The 22480-nt window shown below is 35.1% G+C and overlaps 1 protein-coding gene across 1 annotated transcript in view; it reads left to right on the top strand.

Annotated features, from left to right (window-relative positions):
- The window catches only part of LOC142348780 (uncharacterized), a 70377-nt gene extending 51162 nt beyond the window's left edge, over positions 1-19215 (top strand). The window contains exon 9 of the mRNA XM_075400277.1: positions 18974-19215. Coding sequence (XP_075256392.1) covers positions 18974-19087 — 114 coding nt within the window. The 3' untranslated portion in view covers positions 19088-19215. The remainder of the gene's footprint in view (positions 1-18973) is intronic.
- Positions 19216-22480: the final 3265 nt, after the last annotated feature.

The raw sequence follows: 22480 nt of genomic DNA, 5'->3' as shown, positions 1-22480 counted from the left end.
AAATATGGCGAGGGAAACAACTGAAAATCGTTGATTTAGTAGTGTTTGTCGAGTTAGCGCTGCCAGATTCGGTGGAGGGGTTGCAATTCACCTCTCGTGCGAGATCAAAGTTGGTCTGATCAGGGCTGGCTTCCCAGGTCGAGGTTATCGTTTGTGCTCGTTTATGACGCAGACCGTTCTTGAACGCACACAGGGGGTATGGTGCGTTCAAACATACACAGGCGAGGAATTTTTTTGAACGAGCAACATAAACGCACCAAGTACTTACGGTCGAGCCAAAGTCTGCCCCATAGACGAGCCAAAAACTGCCCCATAGACGCACCAATTCTGCAGCATAGACGAGCCAAAAACTGTCCCATAGACGCACCACTTCTGCAACACAGACGAGCTAGAAACTTTATCATAGGCGAGCTAAAGTCTGCACCATACATTTTTTTACATCTTTTTTATAAACCTTTTTTTTAAGAAATATGATGAATGTGTCCAGATTTTTTCGTGATACCTCTTACTATCTCGAACTGCAAGAAAAACTGTCCGCACTTTAGGCGAGTTTTCCTTTGCAGCCCAAGAAAAAAACCCAGGCTCTGATAGCTAAAAAGACACAAACAGTTTCCGGATAAGCCAGAACCTAAAAAAAAAACAAAAATATAGCACCAAAACAACAAAATGTAGCACCATAACATATAAAGTCAAGGAAGACAGACAACATAATGCGAAAGTCCCTCTAAGGGCACAGGGAAAGGAAAGACAACTCTTCAATTTGGACAACTCTATGACCTAATCAAAAAGACCTATTTTCAAAATTATTTAAAATTAACTATTCGAAATAATAGCAAATTTCCGTAAAAAAACCTAACTTTTTTCCAAGGCATGCTATACCAAAAAGTTTTTTTTCCTATGCTCTACCTACACAGGGGATACTCCATACCGAGTTTGGTTCGATTTGAACAACTCCTTGACCCCATAAAATTTCTATATTTTCGAAAAAAGAATAAGCGAATAAGTCGATATTTCCGATTGAAATACGAAAATTTTTTCTAGGAAAGTTAGGCGGACCATTCTTTTAGCATTACAACCTAAATAGTACGGGTAGTCTGGGATATCAATTTGGTTCATTTTGAACAACCCCTTGATCCGATAAAAAAGACCTATTTTTGAAACTCGCTAATCGCGAAATTCGCAAATTTCCGTATGAAAAACTAACTATTTTGCTAGACAAGCTATACCAAAAATTTTTTTTGTTTAACAAAATAACTATACAGGGGATACTCCATACCAAGTTTGGTTCAATTTGGACAACTCTATGACCTAATCAAAAAGACCTATTTTCAAAATTATTTAAAATTAACAATTCGAAATAATCGCAAATTTCCGTAATAAAACATAACTTTTTTCCTAGGCAAGCTATAACAACCATTCTTTTTTTCTATGCCCTAACTACACGGGGGATACTCCATAACAAGTTTGGTTTGATTTGAACAACTCCTTGACCCGATAAAATTTAACTATTTTTCAAAATTATTAAAAATGAATTATTCGAATTAATCGGAAATTAACGTACGAAAACTAACTTGCTTCCTAGGCAAGCTATACCAAAAATTCTTTTTGTCTCAGAGTCTAGCTACCCTGGGATTACTACATACCAAGTTTGGTTTGATTTGAACAACTCCTTGACCCGATGAAGAAGACCTATTTTTAAAATTCGTTAATCGAGAAAAACGCAAATTTCCGTATGAAAAAATAACTTTTGTCCTAGGTAAGCTATACCGAAAATTCCTTTTTCCCTATGCCCTAACTACACAGGGGATACTCCATACCAAGTTTGGTTTGATTTGAACAACTCCTTGACCCGATAAAATTTAACTATTTTTTAAAATTATTAAAAATTAATTGTTCGAATTAATCGGAAATTAACGTACGAAAGACTAACTGGCTTCCTAGGCAAGCTATACCAAAAATTATTTTTGTCTCGGAGTTTACCTATCCTTGGGATACTCCATACCAAGTTTGGTTCGATTTGAACAACTCTTTGACCCGATAAAATTTAATTATTTTTTAAAATTATTTAAAATTAATTGTTCGAATTAATCGGAAATTAACGTATGAAAAACTAACTGGCTTCCTAGGCAAGCTACACCAAAAATTATTTTTGTCTCAGAGTCTACCGACCCTGGAGATTCTCCATACCAAGTTTGGTTTGATTTCAACATTTTTTTGATCCGATAAAGAAGACCTATTTTTAAAATTCCTTTTTCGAGAAATTCAAAAAGTTCCGTATGATAAACTCACTTTTGTTCTAGGCAAGCTGTACCAACAATTCTTTTTGTTTTACACTCTAGGTTCCTCTGGGATTCTCCATACCGAGTTTGGTTTGATTTGAACAACTCCTTGACCCGATGAAATTTCTATATTTTTGAGAATAGAATAAGCGAATAAGTCAAAATTTCCGTACGAAAAACTAACTCTTTCCTAGACAAGCTATAGCGAAAAATATTTTTGTTTCAGACTCTATATATACAGGGGATACTCCATACCAAGTTTGGTTCCATTTGCACAACTCCTTGACCCGACGAAATAGACCTATTTTTAAAATTCAATAATTGCAATTTAAACGAAATAATTTCAACTTTCCGTATGAAAAACTAACTTTTTGCTAGGCAAGCTATAGCGACAATTCTTTTTGTTTTACACTCTAAGTACCTATGGGATTATCTATACCGAGTTTGGTTTGATTTGAACAACTCCTTGACCCGATGAAATTTCTTTATTTTTGAAAATAGATTAAGCGAATAATTCAAAATTTCCGTACGAAAAACTAACATGCTTCCTAGGCAAGCTATACCAAACATTCTTTTTTTTTCAGAGTTTACCTACCCTGGGGATTCTCCATTCCAAGTTTGGTTTGATTTGAACAACTTTTTGATCCGATAAAAAAGACCTTTTTTTAAAATTCCTTTTTCGAGAAATTCAAAAAGTTCCGTATGATATACTCACTTTTTTTCTAGGCAAGCTATACCTACAATTTCTTTCGTCTCGGAGTCTACCTACCCTGGGGATACTCCATACCAAGTTTGGTTTGATTTGAAGAACTCTTTGACCCGATAAAATTTAAATATTTTTAAAATTATTTAAAATTAATTGTTCGAATTAATCGGAAATTAACGTACGAAAAACTAACTTCCTTCCTAGGCAAGCTATACCAAAAACTTTTTTTGTCATAGAGTCTACCTACCCTGGAAATTCTCCATACCAAGTTTGGTTCACTTTGGACAAATCCTTGACCCATTAAAATTTCTATATTTTTGAAAATAGAAAAAGCGAAAAAGTCTATATTTCCGATTGAAACACGAACTTTTTTCTAGGGAAATTAGGCGGACCATTCTTTGGGCATTACAACTTAAATAGTACTGGTAGTCTGGGATATCAATTTGGTTCACTTTCAACAACTCTAAGATCCGATAAAATTTAACTATTTTTTAAAATTGCTTATTTGAAATAATCGCAAATATCCGTACGAAAAACTAACTTCCTTCCTAGGCAAGCTAAACCAAAATATCTTTTTGTCTTAGAGTCTACCTACCCTGGGATTACTACATACCAAGTTTGGTTTGATTTGAACAACTCCTTGACCCGATGAAAAAGACCTTTTTTAAAATTCGTTATTCGAGAAATACGCAAATTTCCGTATGAAAAACTAACTTAGGTTGTCCTAGGTAATCTATACATAAAATTCCTTTTTTCCTATGCTCTAACTACACAGGCGCTACTACATACCAAGTTTGGTTCGATTTGGACAACTCCTTGAACCGATGAAAAGTAACCGAGCATTCAGTTGCTATGCCCTGTTTTCAATTGGCACCAAACGCTAGTTCGTTTATAGTTTCCCGAAGGGTGCATCAAAAGCGTTCAACGCAGTCTTAAAAGTTTTGTGCAATGATATCGCAACTCATATTAACCGGTTATCAACATAAACACTCTGACTGCAGAAAACTTAAAGATCGAGCAGTGAGCATGTGGTCATTTTCGGAGGTTCGAGATCGAAAATCGATAATAACTTCTAAAATACTAACCAATCGAAACCTATATGCAGCACCTAGTTATTAGTTTCTACATAAAACAAGTAGTAAAACAAGCCATAGTACATCACTTTTGGGCCATCCATGCACGAAAAATTTCAAAATGCACGTTAGTTACCCCCCAGACCTCAAGGGGGTGCACCACCTGCAGAGGCAAAATGCACCACCAAGACCGCTGAAAAACCATATGCAGCACCTAATTATTAGTTTCTACATATAACAAGGAGTAAAACAAGCCATAGTACATCACTTTTAGACCATCCATGCACGAAAAATTTCAAAATGCACGTTTGGTACCCCCCAAGACCTCAAGGGGGGGTGCACCACCTGCAGAGGCAAAATGCACCACCAAGACCGCTGAAAACCTATATGCAGCACCCAGTTATTAGTTTTTACATATAACAAGGAGTAATACAAGCCATAGTACATCACTTTTGGACCATCCATGCACGAAAAATTTGAAAATGCACGTTTGGTACCCACCAAGACCTCAAGGGGGGGTGCACCACCTGCAGAGGCAAAATGCACCACCAAGACTGCTGGAAACCTATATGCAGCACCTAGTTATTAGTTTTTACATATAACAAGGAGTAAAACAAGCCATAGTACATCACTTTTGGACCATTCATGCACGAAAAATTTCAAAATGCACGTTTGGTACCCCCCAAGACCTCAAGGGGGGTTGCACCACCTGCAGAGGCAAAATTCACCACCAAGACCACTAAAAACCTATATGGAGCACTTAATATCTAGTTTCTACGTATAACAAGGAGTAAAATAGGCTATAGAACATTTTTGGGACCTTTCTTGCCCGAAAAATTTCAAAATGCATCTTTGGTACCAAACACCTCAATTTGGGCAGTTACAGAGCTACAGAGACGAAATTTGGTGTTTTCCTGCCGGGGAACGCACTGAAAAATGATATGGGTGCATTCAGGACATGTTATTGTAACTTAATTAACCATTAAAAACATCCAGTACAGCTGTTTTACAATACCGAAATTTAGACCATCATGAATTTCGAGGTTTTGGAGTAATTCTCTAGTTTACCCCCAAATTACTACAAACCACTGTCCAATTGTCATGAGAACATTTATCAGCAGTAACAAGGTGCTTAATACCAAGCGATTGCGCTTATGTTGAGCAAACTTGGTTCTGTAGTTATTGAGAAATTAATGAAAACAACTTTAAACGTAGTAAAATTTTTTTAAAAATTATCCCATCTCAGTTGAAATTATATCAAAATGCATGTCTCAAACGGCTGGTTGACCAAAAAATGACAGACCTCTTGCTTTAAGCATATCATGACTGACATTCAGAAAGTTTCGTCATACGAAATTTCAGTTTCTATAACTCCAAAACAATCTTTTTTGCAGGTTGTACCGAAATGCACAGAAAAAGCAGTAAAAAAGTCCGAGTGTTTGCGTTTTTGAACACAAAACTTTTTGTTTAAGTTTGGTATCTAATTATTACCACAAAGTACATGAATTGAGCAAGATAACAGGCCTACGAACATACCAATTGATACGGTAATCGTGAAGATATCAATAAATCTGTTTAATGAGGTAATATGTAAGGTTAAATTTTCTTCCAGTTTCAAGCCAAATTGTTACAATCTACTCAATATTTACCATGAAAATATTTTTCTGCAATAAAGATGCACTAAATACCAAGCTATTCAGACTATTTTGAGCCAATTTAAATCAGTAGATGATGAATAACTAGAATAAACATCATTGGACATGGTCATATTTTTTCCAAAAAACTCAGTTTTTAGCAGAAATTATCTTAAAAAATGCCTCGAAAACGTTTCAAAACCAATGAATTATACACTTAGTGCTTTCATAATAACATGGTTACCTCTTGGAATGGTTATTATACAAAAACTTTTTTTGCATTTTAGTTTTGCAGCTGTACCGATATGCTTTTCTTAAACATAAAGAGAAGGAATATGAATTGCTTTGTTGTTGATTCCTATTAGTTTGACTCTATGTCTTTCTCTGGCCTACACCTCAATGCAGGTAGTAATTGGAGGCCAGCCACACATTAACATCATGTATATACTGCAATGGTAACATTTTTGATGTGATATTAAACGTTTTTAAATGTGTAAAAAATGGCGCCGCAAAAATTGTTAAGAGGCACCCTTATGAAAGTTCCAAACTTTTTTAGGGACCTCCTATAGCGGAATGGCCTTAAAACTGATGTGAACCTGTAGCTAGGAGCGTAAAACTGGGTTCGATAAGTATTTTCCCGACAACTGACATTTCTCTACCACCTGTTAAGAGGTTTTCTATCTACTTACAGCTTTGATAACATTATGAAAGGAGACATTTTTGCATTATATTATATATGACTGTTTTATTTGAGTTCACTAAGTCCAATGAGCTCATCTTACATGCCAGACAATAATAAAATTCCATGCCGACCTTTATCGGCTGGCCAGCGGAGCCTAAATGTTGCTTTTCTTAAAAAGTAGGAATATGAATTGCTTTGTTGCTGATTCCTATTAGTTTGACTCTATGTCTTTCTCTGGCCAACACCTCAATATAGGTAGTATTTGGAGGCCATTCACACGTTAACATTATGTATATACTGCAGTGGTAACATTTTTGATGTGATATTAAACGTTTTTAAATGTGTAAATAATAGCGCCGCAAAAATTGTTATGCGGCAATTTTATGAAGGTTGCAAACTTTTTAGGGACTTCCTATGGCAAAAGGGCCTTAGTGCTGAAAGGAACTTATAGCTAGGCGCATAAAACTGGGGTCGAAAATTTTTTCTCTACAATTGAAATTTCTCTACCAGCTCTTAAGAGGTTTTCTATCTACTTACAGCTCTGATAACATTATGAAAGGTGACATTTTTGCATTATATTATATTTGACTCTTTTATTTGAGTTCGTTAGTTCCAATTGGCTCAACTTACATGCCAGACAATAATAAAAGTCCATGCCGACCTTTACCGGCTGGCCAGCGGAGCCTAAATGTTGCCTTCTTAAAAGTAAATAGTAGGAATATGAATTGCTTTCTTGCTGATTCCTATTAGTTTGACTCTATGTCTTTCTCTGGCCAAAACCTCAATAAAGGTAGTATTTGGAGGCCAGTCACACGTTAACATCATGTATATACTGTAATGGTAACATTTTTGATATGATATTAAACGTTTTTAAATGTTTAAATAATGGCTCCGCAAAAAGTGTTAAGTGGCACTTTTATGAACATTTCGAACTTTTTTAGGGACCTCCTATAGCAGAAGGGCTTTAGTACTGAATGGAACTTATAGCTAGGCGCAAAAAACTGGGGTCGAAAATTTTTTCCCTACAATTGAAATTTCTCTACCAGCTTTTAATAGGTTTTCTATCTACTTACAGCTCTGATAACATTATGAAAGGTGACATTTTTGCATTATATAATATATGACTGTTTTATTTGAGTTCATTTGGTCCAATTGGCTCAACTTACAGGCCAGACAGTAATAAAAGTCCATGCCGACCTTTACCGGCTGGCCAGCGGAGCCTAAAGGTTGCTTTTCTTAAAAATAAATAGTAGTAATATGAATTGCTTTGTTGCTGATTCCTATTAGTTTGACTCTATGTCTTTCTCTGGCCAAAAACGCAATAAGAGTAGTATTTGGAGGCCAGTCACACAGTAACATCGTGTATATACTGCAATGGTAACATTTTTGAAATGATATTAAACGTTTTTAAATGTTTAAATAAAGGCGCCGCAAAAAATGTTAAGTGGCACTTTTATGAAGATTTCAAACTTTTTTAGGGACCTCCTATAGCAGAAGGGCCTTAGTACTGAAAGGAACTTATAGCTAGGCGCATAAAACTGGGGTCGAAAATTTTTCCCTACAATTAAAATTTCTCTACCAGCTTTTAATAAGTTTTCTATCTACTTACAGCTCTGATAACATTATGAAAGGTGACATTTTTGCATTATATAATATACGACTGTTTTATTTGAATTCATTTGGTCCAATTGGCTTAACTTACATGCCAGACAATAATAAAAGTCCATGCCGACTTTTACCGGCTGGCCAGCGGAGCCTCAATAATGCTTTTCTTTAAAATAAATAATAGGAATATGAATTGCTTTGTTGCTGATTACTATTAGTTTGACTCTATGTCTTTCTCTGGCCATAAAGTCAATGTAGGTAGTATTTGGATGCCAGCCACTTGTTAACATCTTGTATATACTGCAAGGGTAACATTTTGATTTGATATTAAACGTTTTTAAATGTGTAAATAATGTCACCGCAAAAATAGTTGAGTGGCACTTTTATGGAGGTTCCAAACTTTTATAGGGACCTCCTATAGCAGAACAGTCCTAGCACTGAAGTGAACTTATAGCTAGGGGCATAAAATTGGGGTCGAAAATTTTTTTCCCGAAAATTTAAATTTCTACCAGCTTTTAAGAGGTTTTCTATCTACTTACAGCTCTGATAACATTATGAGAGGTGACATTTTTGCATTATTTTAAATATGACTGTTTCAATTGTCTTCATTAGGTTCAATTGACTCAACCTACATGCCAGACAATAATAAAAGTCCATGCCGACTTTTACCGGTTGGCCAGCGGAGCCTAAATGTTGCTTTTCTTAAAAATAAATAGTAGTAATTTGAATTGCTTTGTTGCTGATTCCTATTATTCCTATTAGTTTGACTCTATACATTTCTCTGGCCGAAACCTCATTGTAGGTAGTATTTGAAGGCCAGCCGCACGTTAACATCATGTATATACCGCAATGGTAACATTTTTGATGTGATATTAAACGTTTTTAAATGTGTAAATAATGTCACCGCAAAAATTGTTAAGTGGCACTTTTATGGAGGTTCCAAACTTTTAGGGACCTCCTATAGCAGAACAGCCCTAGCATTGAAGTGAACTTATAGCTCTTGGCATAAAACTGGGGTCGAAAATTTTTTCCCCGACAATTGAAATTTCTCTACCAGCTTTTAAGTGGTTTTCTATCTACTTACAGCTCTGATAACAATATGAAAGGTGACATTATTGCATTATGTTATATATGACTATTTTATTTGTGTTCATTAAGGTCAAATTGGCTCAACTTACATGCCAGACAATAATAAAAGTCCATGCCGACCTTTACCGGCTGACCAGCGGAGCCTAAATAATGCTTTTCTTTAAAATAAATAGTAGGAATATGAAATGCTTTGTTGCTGATTCCTATTAGTTTCACTCTATGTCTTTCTCTGGCCATAAAGTCAATTTACGTAGTATTTGGATGCCAGCCACGCGTTAATATCATGTATATACTGCAAGGGTATTTTTTTGATGTGATATTAAACGTTTTTAAATGTGTAAATATTGTTACCGCAAAAATTGTTAAGTGGCACTTTTATGGAGTTTCCAAGATTTTTAAGAACCTCCTATAGCAAAAAAGCCCTAGAACTGAAGTGAGCATGTACCTAGGGGCATAAAACTGGGGTCAAAATTTTTTTTCCCGACAATTGAAATTTCTCTACCAGCTTTTAAGAGGTTTTCTATCTACTTACAGCTCTGCTAACATTATGAAAGGTGACATTTTCGCATTATATTATATATGACTGTTTTATTTGAACTCATTTGGTCCAATTGGCTCAACTTACATGCCAGACAATAATAAAAGTCCATGCCGACCTTTACCGGCTGACCAGCGGAGCCTAAATAATGCTTTTCTTTAAAATAAATAGTAGGAATATGAAATGCTTTGTTGCTGATTCCTATTAGTTTCACTCTATGTCTTTCTCTGCCCATAAAGTCAATTTACGTAGTATTTGGATGCCAGCCACGCGTTAATATCATGTATATACTGCAAGGGTATTTTTTTGATGTGATATTAAACGTTTTTAAATGTGTAAATATTGTTACCGCAAAAATTGTTAAGTGGCACTTTTATGGAGTTTCCAAGATTTTTAAGAACCTCCTATAGCAAAAAAGCCCTAGAACTGAAGTGAGCATGTACCTAGGGGCATAAAACTGGGGTCAAAAATTTTTTTCCCGACAATTGAAATTTCTCTACCAGCTTTTAAGAGGTTTTCTATCTACTTACAGCTCTGCTAACATTATGAAAGGTGACATTTTTGCATTATATTATATATGACTGTTTTATTTGAACTCATTTGGTCCAATTGGCTCAACTTACATGTCAGACAATAATAAAAGTCCATGCCGACCTTTACCGGCTGACCAGCGGAGCCTAAATAATGCTTTTCTTTAAAATAAATAGTAGGAATATGAAATGCTTTGTTGCTGATTCCTATTAGTTTCACTCTATGTCTTTCTCTGCCCATAAAGTCAATTTACGTAGTATTTGGATGCCAGCCACGCGTTAATATCATGAATATACTGCAAGGGTATTTTTTTGATGTGATATTAAACGTTTTTAAATGTGTAAATATTGTTACCGCAAAAATTGTTAAGTGGCACTTTTATGGAGTTTCCAAGATTTTTAAGAACCTCCTATAGCAAAAAAGTCCTAGAACTGAAGTGAGCATGTACCTAGGGGCATAAAACTGGGGCCAAAATTTTTTTCCCGACAATTGAAATTTCTCTACCAGCTTTTAAGAGGTTTTCTATCTACTTACAGCTCTGATAACATTATGAGAGGTGACATTTTTGCATTATATTAAATATCACTGTTTTATTTGAGTTCATTAGGTCCAATTGGTTCAACTTACATGCCAGACAATAATAAAAGTCCATGCCGACTTTTACCGGCTGGCCAGCGGATCCTAAAGGTTGCTTTTCTTAAAAATAAAGAGTAGGAATATGAAATGCTTTGTTACTGATTCCTATTAGTTTGACTCTATGTCTTTCTCTGGCCAAAACCTCAATGTAGGTAGTATTTGGAGGCCAGACACATGTTAAAATCATGTATATACTGCAATGGTAACATTTTTGATGTGATATTAAACGTTTTTAAATGTGTAAATAATGTCACCGCAAAAATTGTTAAGTGGCAATTTTATGAAGGTTCCAAACTTTTTTAGGGACCTCCTATAGAAGAACGGCCTTAGAACTGAAGTGAACTTATAGCTAGGGTCATAAAACTGGGGTCGAAAAATTTATTCTCGACAATTGGAATTTCTCTAACAGCTTTTAAGAGGTTTTCTATCTACTTACAGCTCTGATAACATTATGAGAGGTGACATTTTTGCATTATATTAAATATCACTGTTTTATTTGAGTTCATTAGGTCCAATTGGCTCAATTTACATGCCACACAATAGTAAAAGTCCATGCCGACCTTTACCGGCTGGCCAGCGGAGCTTAAATGTTGCTTTTCTTAAAAATAAATAGTTGCAATATGAATTGCTTTGTTGCTGTTTCCTATTAGTTTGACTCTATGTCTTTCTCTGGCCACAACCTCAATGTAGTTAGTATTTGGAGGCCAGTTACACGTTAACATCATGCATATACTGCAATGGTAACCTTTTTGATGTGATATTAAGCGTTTTTAAATGTGTAAATAATGTCACCGCAAAAATTTTTAAGTGGCAATTTTATGAAGGTTCCAAACTTTTTTAGGGACCTCCTATAAAAGAACGGCCTTGGAACTGAAGTGAACTTATAGCTAGGGTCATAAAACTGGGGTCGAAAAATTTTTTCTCGACAATTGGAATTTCTCTAACAGCTTTTACGAGGTTTTCTATCCACTTACAGCTCTGATAACATTAGGAAAGGTGACACTTTTGCATGATATTATATACGACTGTTTTATTTGAGTTCATTAGGTTCAATTGGCTCAACTTACATGCCAGACAATAATAAAAGTCCGTGCCGAGCTTTACCGGCTGGCCAGCGGAGCTTAAATGTTGCTTTTCTTAAAAATAAATAGTTGCAATATGAAATGCTTTGTTGCTGATTCCTATTAGTTTCACTCTATGTCTTTCTCTGGCCATAAAGTCAACTTACGTAGTATTTGGATGCCAGCCACACGTTAATATCATGTATATACTGCAAGGGTAACTTTTTGATGTGATATTAAACGTTTTTAAATGTGTAAATATTGTCACCGCAAAAATTGTTAAGTGGCACTTTTATGGAGGTTCCAAGATTTTTAGGAACCTCCTATATCAAAAAAGCCCTAGAACTGAAGTGAGCATGTACCTAGGGGCATAAAACTGGGGTCAAAAATTTTTTCCCCGACAATTGAAATTTCTCTACCAGCTTTTAAGAGGTTTTCTATCTACTTACAGCTCTGATAACATTAGGAAAGGTGACATTTTTGCAATATGTTATATAAAACTGTTTTATTTGAATTCATTATGTCCAATTGGCTCAACTTACATGCCAGACAATAGTAAAAGTCCATGCCGACCTTTACCGGCTGGCCAGCGGAGCTTAAATGTTGCTTTTCTTAAAAATAAATAGTTGCAATATGAATTGCTTTGTTGCTGTTTCCTATTAGTTTGACTCTATGTCTTTCTCTGGCCACAACCTCAATGTAGTTAGTATTTGGAGGCCAGTTACACGTTAACATCATGTATATACTGCAATGGTAACCTTTTTGATGTGATATTAAGCGTTTTTAAATGTGTAAATAATGTCACCGCAAAAATTGTTAAGTGGCAATTTTTTGAAGGTTCCAAACTTTTTTAGGGACCTCCAATAAAAGAACGGCCTTAGAACTGAAGTGAACTTATAGCTAGGGTCATAAAACTGGGGTCGAAAAATTTTTTCTCGACAATTGGAATTTCTCTAACAGCTTTTACGAGGTTTTCTATCCACTTACAGCTCTGATAACATTAGGAAAGGTGACACTTTTGCATGATATTATATACGACTGTTTTATTTGAGTTCATTAGGTCCAATTGGCTCAACTTACATGCCAGACAATAATAAAAGTCCGTGCCGACTTTTACCGGCTGTCCAGCGGAGCCTAAATTTTGCTTTTCTCAAAAATAAATAGTAGGAATATGAAATGCTTTGTTGCTGATTCCTATTAGTTTGACTCTATGTCTTTCTCTGGCCCAAACCTCAATGTAGGTTGTATTTGGAGGCCAGACACATGTTAACATCATGTATATACTGCAATGGTAACATTTTTGATGTGATATTAAACGTTTTTAAATATGTAAATAATGTCACCGCAAAAATGGTTAAGTGGCACTTTTATGAAGGTTCCAAACTTTTTTAGGGAATTCCTATAGCAGAACGGCCTTAGAACTGAAATTAACATATAGCTAGGGTCATAAAACTGGGGTCGAAATTTTTTTCTCGACAATTGGAATTTCTCTACCAGCTTTTAAGAGGTTTTCTATCCACTTAAAGCTCTGATAACATTATGAAAGGTGACATTTTTGCATTATGTTATATATAACTGTTTTATTTGAGTTCATTAGGTCAAATTAGCTCAACTTACATGCCAGACAATAGTAAAAGTCCATGCCGACCTTTACCGGCTGGCCAGCGGAGCTTAAATGTTGCTTTTCTTAAAAAAAAATAGTTGCAATATGAATTGCTTTGTTGCTGTTTCCTATTAGTTTGACTCTATGTCTTTCTCTGGCCACAACCTCAATGTAGTTAGTATTTGGAGGCCAGTTACACGTTAACATCATGTATATACTGCAATGGTAACCTTTTTGATGTGATATTAAGCGTTTTTAAATGTGTAAATAATGTCACCGCAAAAATTGTTAAGTGGCAATTTTATCAAGGTTCCAAACTTTTTTAGGGACCTCCTATAAAAGAACGGCCTTAGAACTGAAGTGAACTTATAGCTAGGGTCATAAAACTGGGGTCGAAAAATTTATTCTCAACAATTGGAATTTCTCTCTAACAGCTTTTAAGAGGTTTTCTATCCACTTACAGCTCTGATAACATTAGGAAAGGTGACATTTTTGCATGATATTATATACGACTGTTTTATTTGAGTTCATTATGTCCAATTGGCTCAACTTACATGCCAGACAATAATAAAAGTCCATGCCGACTTTTACCGGCTGTCCAGCGGAGCCTAAATTTTGCTTTTCTTAAAAATAAATAGTAGGAATATTAAATGCTTTGTTGCTGATTCCTATTAGTTTGACTCTATGTCTTTCTCTGGCCAAAACCTCAATGTAGGTAGTACTTGGAGGCCAGACACATGTTAACATCATGTATATACTGCAATGGTAACATTTTTGATGTGATATTAAACGTTTTTAAATATGTAAATAATGTCACCGCAAAAATGGTTAAGTGGCACTTTTATGAAGGTTCCAAACTTTTTTAGGGAATTCCTATAGCAGAACGGCCTTAGAACTGAAATTAACATATAGCTAGGGTCATAAAACTGGGGTCGAAATTTTTTTCTCGACAATTGGAGTTTCTCTACCAACTTTTAAAAGGTTTTCTATCTACTTACAGCTCTGATAACATTATGAAAGGTGACATTTTTGCATTATGTTATATATAACTGTTTTATTTGAGTTCTTTAGGTCCAATTGGCTCAATTTACATGCCAGACAATAGTAAAAGTCTATGCCGACCTTTACCGGCTGGCCAGCGGAGCTTAAATGTTGCTTTTATTAAAAATAAATAGTTGCAATATGAATTGCTTTGTTGCTGTTTCCTATTAGTTTGACTCTATGTCTTTCTCTGGCCATAACCTCAATGTAGTTAGTATTTGGAGGCCAGTCTCACGTTAACATCATGTATATACTGCAATGGTAACCTTTTTGATGTGATATTAAACGTTTTTAAATGTGTAAAGAATGTCACCGCAAAAATTGTTAAGTGGCAATTTTATGAAGGTTCCAAACTTTTTTAGGGACTTCCTATAGCAGAACGGCCTTAGTACTGAAGTGAACTTATAGCTAGGGGCATAAAAATGGGGTCGAAAATTTTTTTCCCGACAATTGAAATTTCTCTACCAGCTTTTAAGAGGTCTTCTATCTACTTACAGCTCTGATAACATTATGAGAGGTGACATTTTTGCATTATATTAAATATGACTGTTTTATTTGAGTTCATTAGGTCCAATTGGCTTAACTTACATGCCAGACAATAATAAAAGTCCATGCCGACTTTTATCGGCTGGCCAGCGGAGCCTAATTGTTGCTTTTCTTAAAAATAAATAGTAGCAATATGAATTGCTTTGTTGCTGTTTCCTATTAGTTTGACTCTATGTCTTTCTCTGGCCACAACCTCAATGTAAGTAGTCTTTCGAGACCAGTCACACGTTAACATCATGTTTATACTGCAATGATAACATTTATGATGTGATATTAAACGTTTTTATATGTGTAAATATGTCACCGCAAAAATTGTTAAGTGGCACTTTTATGAAGGTTCCAGTTTTTTTAGGGACTTCCTATAGCAGAACGGCCTTAGTACTGAAGTGAACTTATAGCTAGGGGCATAAAACTGGGGTCGAAACTTTTTTTCCCGACAATTGAAATTTCTCTACCAGCTTTTAAGAGGTTTTCTATCTACTTATAGTTCTGATAACATTATGAAAAGTGACATTTTTGCATTATATTAAATATGACTGTTTTATTTGAGTTCACTAAGTTCAATTGGCTCAACTTACATGCCAGACAATAGTAAAAGTCCATGCCGACCTTCACCGGCTGGCCAGCGGAGCCTAGATGTTGCTTTTCTTAAAAATAAATAGTAGCAATATGAATTGCTTTGTTGCTGTTTCCTATTAGTTTGACTCTATGTCTTTCTCTGGCCACAACCTCAATGTAAGTAGTCTTTCGAGACCAGTCACACGTTAACATCATGTATATACTGCAATGGTAACATTTATGATGTGATATTAAACGTTTTTATATGTGTAAATATGTCACCGCAAAAATTGTTAAGTGGCACTTTTATGAAGGTTCCAAACTTTTTTAGGGAGCTCCTATAGCTGAACCGCCTTAGCCCTGAAGTGAACCCATAGCTAAGGGCATAAAACTGGGGTCGAAAATTTTTTTCCCGACAATTGAAATTTCTCTGCCAGCTTTTAAGATGTTTTCTATCTACTTACAGCTTTGATAACATTATGAAAAGTGACATTTTTGCATTATATTATATATGACTGTTTTATTTGAGTTCATTAGGTCCAACTGGCTCAACTTACATGCCAAACAATAACAAAAGTCTATGCCGACCTTTGCCGGCTGACCAGCGGAGCCTAAATGTTGCTTTTCTTAAAAATAAATAGTAGGAATATGAACTGCTTTGTTGCTGATTCCTATTAGTTTGACTTTATGTCTTTCTCTGGCCAAAACTTCAATGTAGGTAGTGTTTGAACTAACGGACAACTTTTTGAGATTTTCCACTTGTGTTCCCCTCCTGGGGACCGGCTAAGGCGGAGTTACAAACAAACAACTATAGGAGATTTTGAGTAGAGCTTTAGGTAAAAACCAAATTTAAACTCTACTTCCAAACAAAACAAAGCATAATAAATCGCTAAATGACTATAAATGATAAAAGATAAATGATAAATGACTATAAAACAATATTTCCAAAACCTAAATTCAAAAAAATGTCTTTTTCACCGGGTCAAGGAATTGACCAAATCGAACCAAACTGGGTATGGAGTATACCACGGGTACCTTGAGTGTAAAACAAAAAGAATTTTTGCTAAAGCTTGTCTAGGAATAAAGTTAGCTTTTCTTACGGAAATTTTCAAATATTTCAATTATTTAAATTTCAAAATTAGGTCTATTTCGTTAGATTGACGAGTTGTCCAAATCGATCCAAACTGGGTATGGAGTGTACTGGGTATGGAGTATTTTTTATCGATTCCGCTCATTCCGGTCAATTTCCGCTCATTCTGGTCATCTCTTGCATTTTTTGAGCGGAATTTGAGCGGACTCCTCAACTTGGGATTATTTCTACAATACCGACAAAAACCAACGCTTCATACATGCAAAACCGATGAAACCGACAAACACCGACAAATACCGACGTTTCGTACGCCAGTTTTGTCGGTATTTCTTAGCTCCAGTCTTTTCATAAATTGAACGATCCAAAGTCTGGATCATAAAGTTTTTCGGTCTTTCTGAGTCTTTTCATAAATGGAACGAGCCAAAGTCTGTATCATATCGCATTTTTGTCTGTGCAAGTCTTTTCATAAGCGTTTTGAACGAGCACATAAACGCACCAAAGTTTTGAACGAGGCAAAGTCTGGATCATAGGCATTTTTGGTCTGCCTGGGTATTTTCATAAGCAAAAATAGTCTGGATGGATATTTTCATAGATCATTTTGAGCGAGGACCTCTGCCTGGGTTGGCTCACACACCTCGTCCGGGAGGTGATTCTTCACGGGCTCTTCTAGACACAGACGTCAACCTGGATTCCTGATTAGATCTAGATTTCCGCTGTATCCGAGGATTAAAATGATTTCAATGTATAACAATAAAAATACCTCCACTCTATCTAATTTTTGTCACTGAATGTACCCTGCCAAGCCTGACCGAGCTTAATGATTTAATCTGCTGCGCTGACCGAGCTTTTAATCGAATGTCAAACTTCTGCTCTAGCCGAGCAATTAACACAAACCTTGAATAAAAAACAGTTGAAATCTGATGAAAACCATTCTTGCTTCAATTAAACCACAGTTTAATCTGTTTGAACTTTTAATGAAAATCAGACGCCAGATCGCGAATGACTTGTTGAACTGAATGCACTACATTGGAGTAAAAGTTGGTATGAGGATTGTTCATGTTCATTGAAAGAAAGCCGGTGATCGCGTGCATCATCCCGGCAGCAGTAATTTGCTTTCTTAATGATGTTCCACTCGTCTTTTTGGTTAACTAGGGCCATTATCGTTACCCTGAAACTATGGAATTGAAGTTGTTCAATATGAGAACAAACATCGTCTAATATTTCTGTAGGTCTTATCAGCGGATTATTAATTTATCAAAAGAATGAATTTACCAGCCAAGACAATAAAATTCTTACTGAAAAGCATCTAAAATCATCAATTAAACGATCAATGAAGACTGTTGTATGCAACCTCTGGGGCAAGATATACTAATTAGGTTTTTCAACAAATACGCCGTAAACAAAAGAGGATCATTGTTTACAAATTTTGAATACTCGTTGACTACTCTGTGTGCGAAGTTTTTTTGGTTTTGTTTACTCAATTCAACAACTGTGCAGCATTGTTTCAATAATATGTATATTTTCTCTACTCAATGTATATAATTCTTCTCTGCATAAACATGTAAGCTTGTCTTGTTATCAAACGATTGATAGTGTGATTTCCTGGAACGTTATCTTGATTCCCGTGTCATCATAACAGAAACATTAGAAAAAACAACCGACCTTGAATAAAATAGAGAAATTGGTGGTTGAATTGCAGTCTTATGAGTGCCTGGATCTCTTGCAGAAAATCAGTTGATCTCCTTCCTATTTTTGAAATTCCTTCGACTTCAGAAGAGATTTCATTACCTCTTGTCAACTATTGGTATTCTTGCAACCCTACTATGGATTCAAGTATGTTTTTAATCTGGTAATCATTAGAGAGATAGAAATTCTTTTACGAATTCAAATTAACCATTGGAGAGATTCTGGATCTTTTCCGTTTGTGCCCGGAGTACGTTATACAACCCCAGTTACAGAGTACGTGCCATTATATTGTAATTCATCATATAAAAACAAGGCACGTGCGTGCGGGGGGGATAAACGGAAAAGATCCGAGATTCTCTTACAATTTATTAAAAAGATAATGGGAGAATTTCCCGTTATCATACTCTCGTGTTTAGATGTCAAGGCATTGAAACGTTAGAAATGAACAGAATGCGCTGAAAACATTTAAAAATAACAGCCTTCATACGCTGAATTGCGTTACATGTTTGTGCATAATTTCACCAAATTTCTTGCGGAAGTTTTTTGGAAAGTTTGTCAATTATTGCGGAATTGTGATAACGAAAACATTACACTGAATATTTTCTGAAAGTTTAGCTTCGAATGAGAATTGGTGGAGCTACGAAAGTTGTTCGTCCGACTGAAGGTGGAGCGAAATTCAATCACAATCTGAAATTGTGGGAGAAATCATTTAGCTTCAGTCACAGATAGATCCGCTCAAAAACATCTTTGAGACCAGAAAACAAATAGCAAGAGGCTTCTCAGAACGCTGTCTTCAAATATCAGAAATGTTCCGGATAAGGGTTTCTTCTAAAGGTCGATATTGCCTTATTTTCTGAATGGTGGGGGACATTATCATGGTTTTAAACAAATAAATATCATCAAAGACCGCTTAAAATATCATAATATCTCTAAAAGAATGCATGATTAGATCATATTAGATTAGATATTATCAAAAGATAATTCAATTAGATGGATCAAAAGATTAGATATCAAAAAAGATGTAAGAAGATGCGTTGAAGGCGTTGAGAGCGGAGCAAAGAAAAATCATCGCTAAATATTGCATACCGTACAAAGTTTCACAAAGTTCTATCGACCCAAATTTTTATGAAACGAAAACTAACTTACCAATCCTCCATGTGCCTAAATATTTCGCAAACAACATATATATTTCCCGATAATGTGTTTCGTGACAGCCTCTAAGTCAAATGAGATGAAAACTTAAATTATTGAAAACTCATAATTAGATATGCTCTAACTATGGTATATCAAAGACATCAAGAACTTTTGGTGTACTTTCCTTAGAAAAGAAGCTAGTTTTAGTTGCATTTAGGTAAATAATATTTTTTTATAAATAGCTGATTTATTTAGAACTACCAGTTATTCAAATCAATTCAAACTCTTAGTGAGAGATCTACTATTTATGTGAAGTCTAAAATATCAAATTTTTTTGTAATTTCAATAGAATAAAAACTCTATTTTCTTCAGTTAAAGTTGTGAAAAAATCACCAGTTAAAATTGCTCTATCTTAACCGGCTATATTTGTATATTTTTCATCGCTTCCTGTTGGTAGCTGTAAATGTTTTCTCACCTTTTAAGACGTGGATTTGAAAAAATCACAGCGAAAAACCGCAAACCGTAGAAAGATTCCACGCATATGATTTCCTTTAAATTTATTGAATTTGAATTTATTTCGAAGGAAATTGAATAAAAATACGTCATTGACGGCGCAGTGGAGTAATAATTTGTTAGCATGCAGGTGAGAGGGTCGAAAACATGAACGGGAGTTCCTTGTAGGAATTGTGAAAATGTATATTTCACCGCATGAAACCGCAAATCTTACAAAATGTCACCGCTTAAAACTGCAAATCTTACAAACAATCACCGTTTTCACCGCATTCATGGCTAAGAGATACGGGCGCTTTACTGAAAAAAAGTTTTTGATCGCTATCCATCAAAAATCTTACATTATTTTTTCGACAGAAATCTCGACCGGGGCCCCTAAAAAAACAGATTAAATTGTAAGGAGGTCGAATGACCTTGAAAAGCTTACGATAAAAATGAGCTCTTTTAAGTTGGTTTTTCAAACCAAACAACAACCCCCTGGATATTTGAAAATAGCCGCAACCGGTTTTATTAAAGCGCTTCTGGAGGAAACGACTCTGCTTCACACTGAGACAACCTGAGACTGTTTCTTCAAATTTTGGTTTAGTTTTGAATGTCATTTTCTGAAACAAAAACTGACCACCGTCTTTTCATTTACGAAATTACTACAGAAACTGATCCAATTGAAAAACGGCACACGCCGTTTAGAGATCAGAACTTTCGGATCTCTAAACTAAATAGAATCATACATGACCAATTCAGATTGCAAAAAATTTCTCACAATAAGGCTGCGTAGATTAATTTTTTCAGTTTCAGCAAATTAGGGGGCAACAATTTGAACGTTTGCGTTGTAAGTGCCGGGTTTGTTTGATCTTTGTATGACTACTAAAAAATTTTACCAAACATTTATATTAACTTCGTATGATCACTAAACGATTTGTATAATAGCATAACACGCGCAATCCGGATTACTATGAGATTTATTTTTTCTCCTGCTCGAGACAATTTAATTTTTCAAAAGTTGTTTTTAGGCATATAAAAGCATATTGCAGATTTTAATAAAAAATCGTCAAATTTTTTGCTCATTGACAGTCATACATACAAAAAAATCTCGAAAACTAATTTTCCTCAATTCACCGTATAATATTTTCCACATTACATTCAAAACTAAAATATAAACCTGTTTGTCATTTTGCCTCCTTTTCGGACATCAAAGGTAACGGCCGAGTTTCCAATCTTAGCAGATGACCACAAATCATTATTTCTTTATTTTTTCACCGCTTACTAAAGGTAGCCGTGAATTTTTATAACCGTTTAAATATTAAGTTTAGAAAAATCACCGCTAGAAACCGCAAAGCTTACACAGACTCAAAGCATATGATTTCCTTTAAATTTGTTGAATTTGATTTGAATTCGCAAGAAATTGGATAAAAATAAGTCAATGATGGCGCAGTGGAAGAATTAAGTGATTAGATGCAGGAGGTGAGAGGGTCGAATACATAAACGAAAGTTTTTTGTACAAATTTTGATGAACAGGGTAAAAATGAAAACTTCACCGCTTGAAACCGCAAATATAACAAAATTTCACCGCTAAAAACTGCAAATTTTAAAAGATTCAACGTATATGATTTCCTTTAAATTTATTGAATTTGGTTTCATTTCGCAGGTAATCGGATAAAATTAAGTCAATGACGGTGGAGTGCAGTAATAAGTTGTTAACATGCAGGAGGTGAGAAGGTCACATACATGAACCGATTTTTTTGTAGGAATTTTTATGAAAAAGGTGAAATTGAAAATTTCACCGCTTAAAACAGCAAATCTTACAAATTTTCTTCGTATACAACCGCAAATCTTAAAAACAATCACCGCTTTCACCGCATTCATGGCCAAAGGATTCGGGCGCTTTGCTTACAAAAATTTTTGCTATATCCTTATTCACCGCAAATCTTACATTAACTTTTTGACAAAAACCTTGACCGAGGCGCTTAAATTTTTTCAGATTGATGTGTAACAAAGTCAAATGATTTTTAAAAGCTAGTAACAACTGAGCAATTTTGTGATGTCTTTTACACCAAACAACAACTCCCCTCCCAAAAAAAACAAAAACATTTCAATTAGCCGCAACAGGCTTTTTTAAAATTCTTCTGGAGGAAAGGACTGCGCTACACACTGAGACAGCATGAGACCATTTATTTTTGATTTTAATTTTCTGAAACAAAAACTGACTACCGTGTTTTCATTTATGAAGATGTTATAAAAAAAGGTTCAAATACATGAACGGGAGTTCTTTATAGGAGTTCCGATGAATGCGGTGGATCCGGTGAAAAAAGGGGGCTCAAGGATTTTTAATCTAAATGAAATCATATATGGCCAGTTCAGATTGCAAAAAAAAATCTCAAAGTAAAGCTGCGTAGATGCACTTTTTCAGAATCAGTAAATTAGGGCGCAGAATTTGAACGCTTTTGGTGCCGTGTTTGTTTTTATCTTTGTATGACAACA

This window comes from Convolutriloba macropyga, chromosome 10 (assembly GCF_964194025.1).
Source record: "Convolutriloba macropyga chromosome 10, txConMacr16.3, whole genome shotgun sequence".
In the NCBI taxonomy this organism is placed as follows: Eukaryota; Metazoa; Xenacoelomorpha; order Acoela; family Convolutidae; genus Convolutriloba; species Convolutriloba macropyga.
This window is presented reverse-complemented; position numbering and strand designations above follow the sequence as displayed.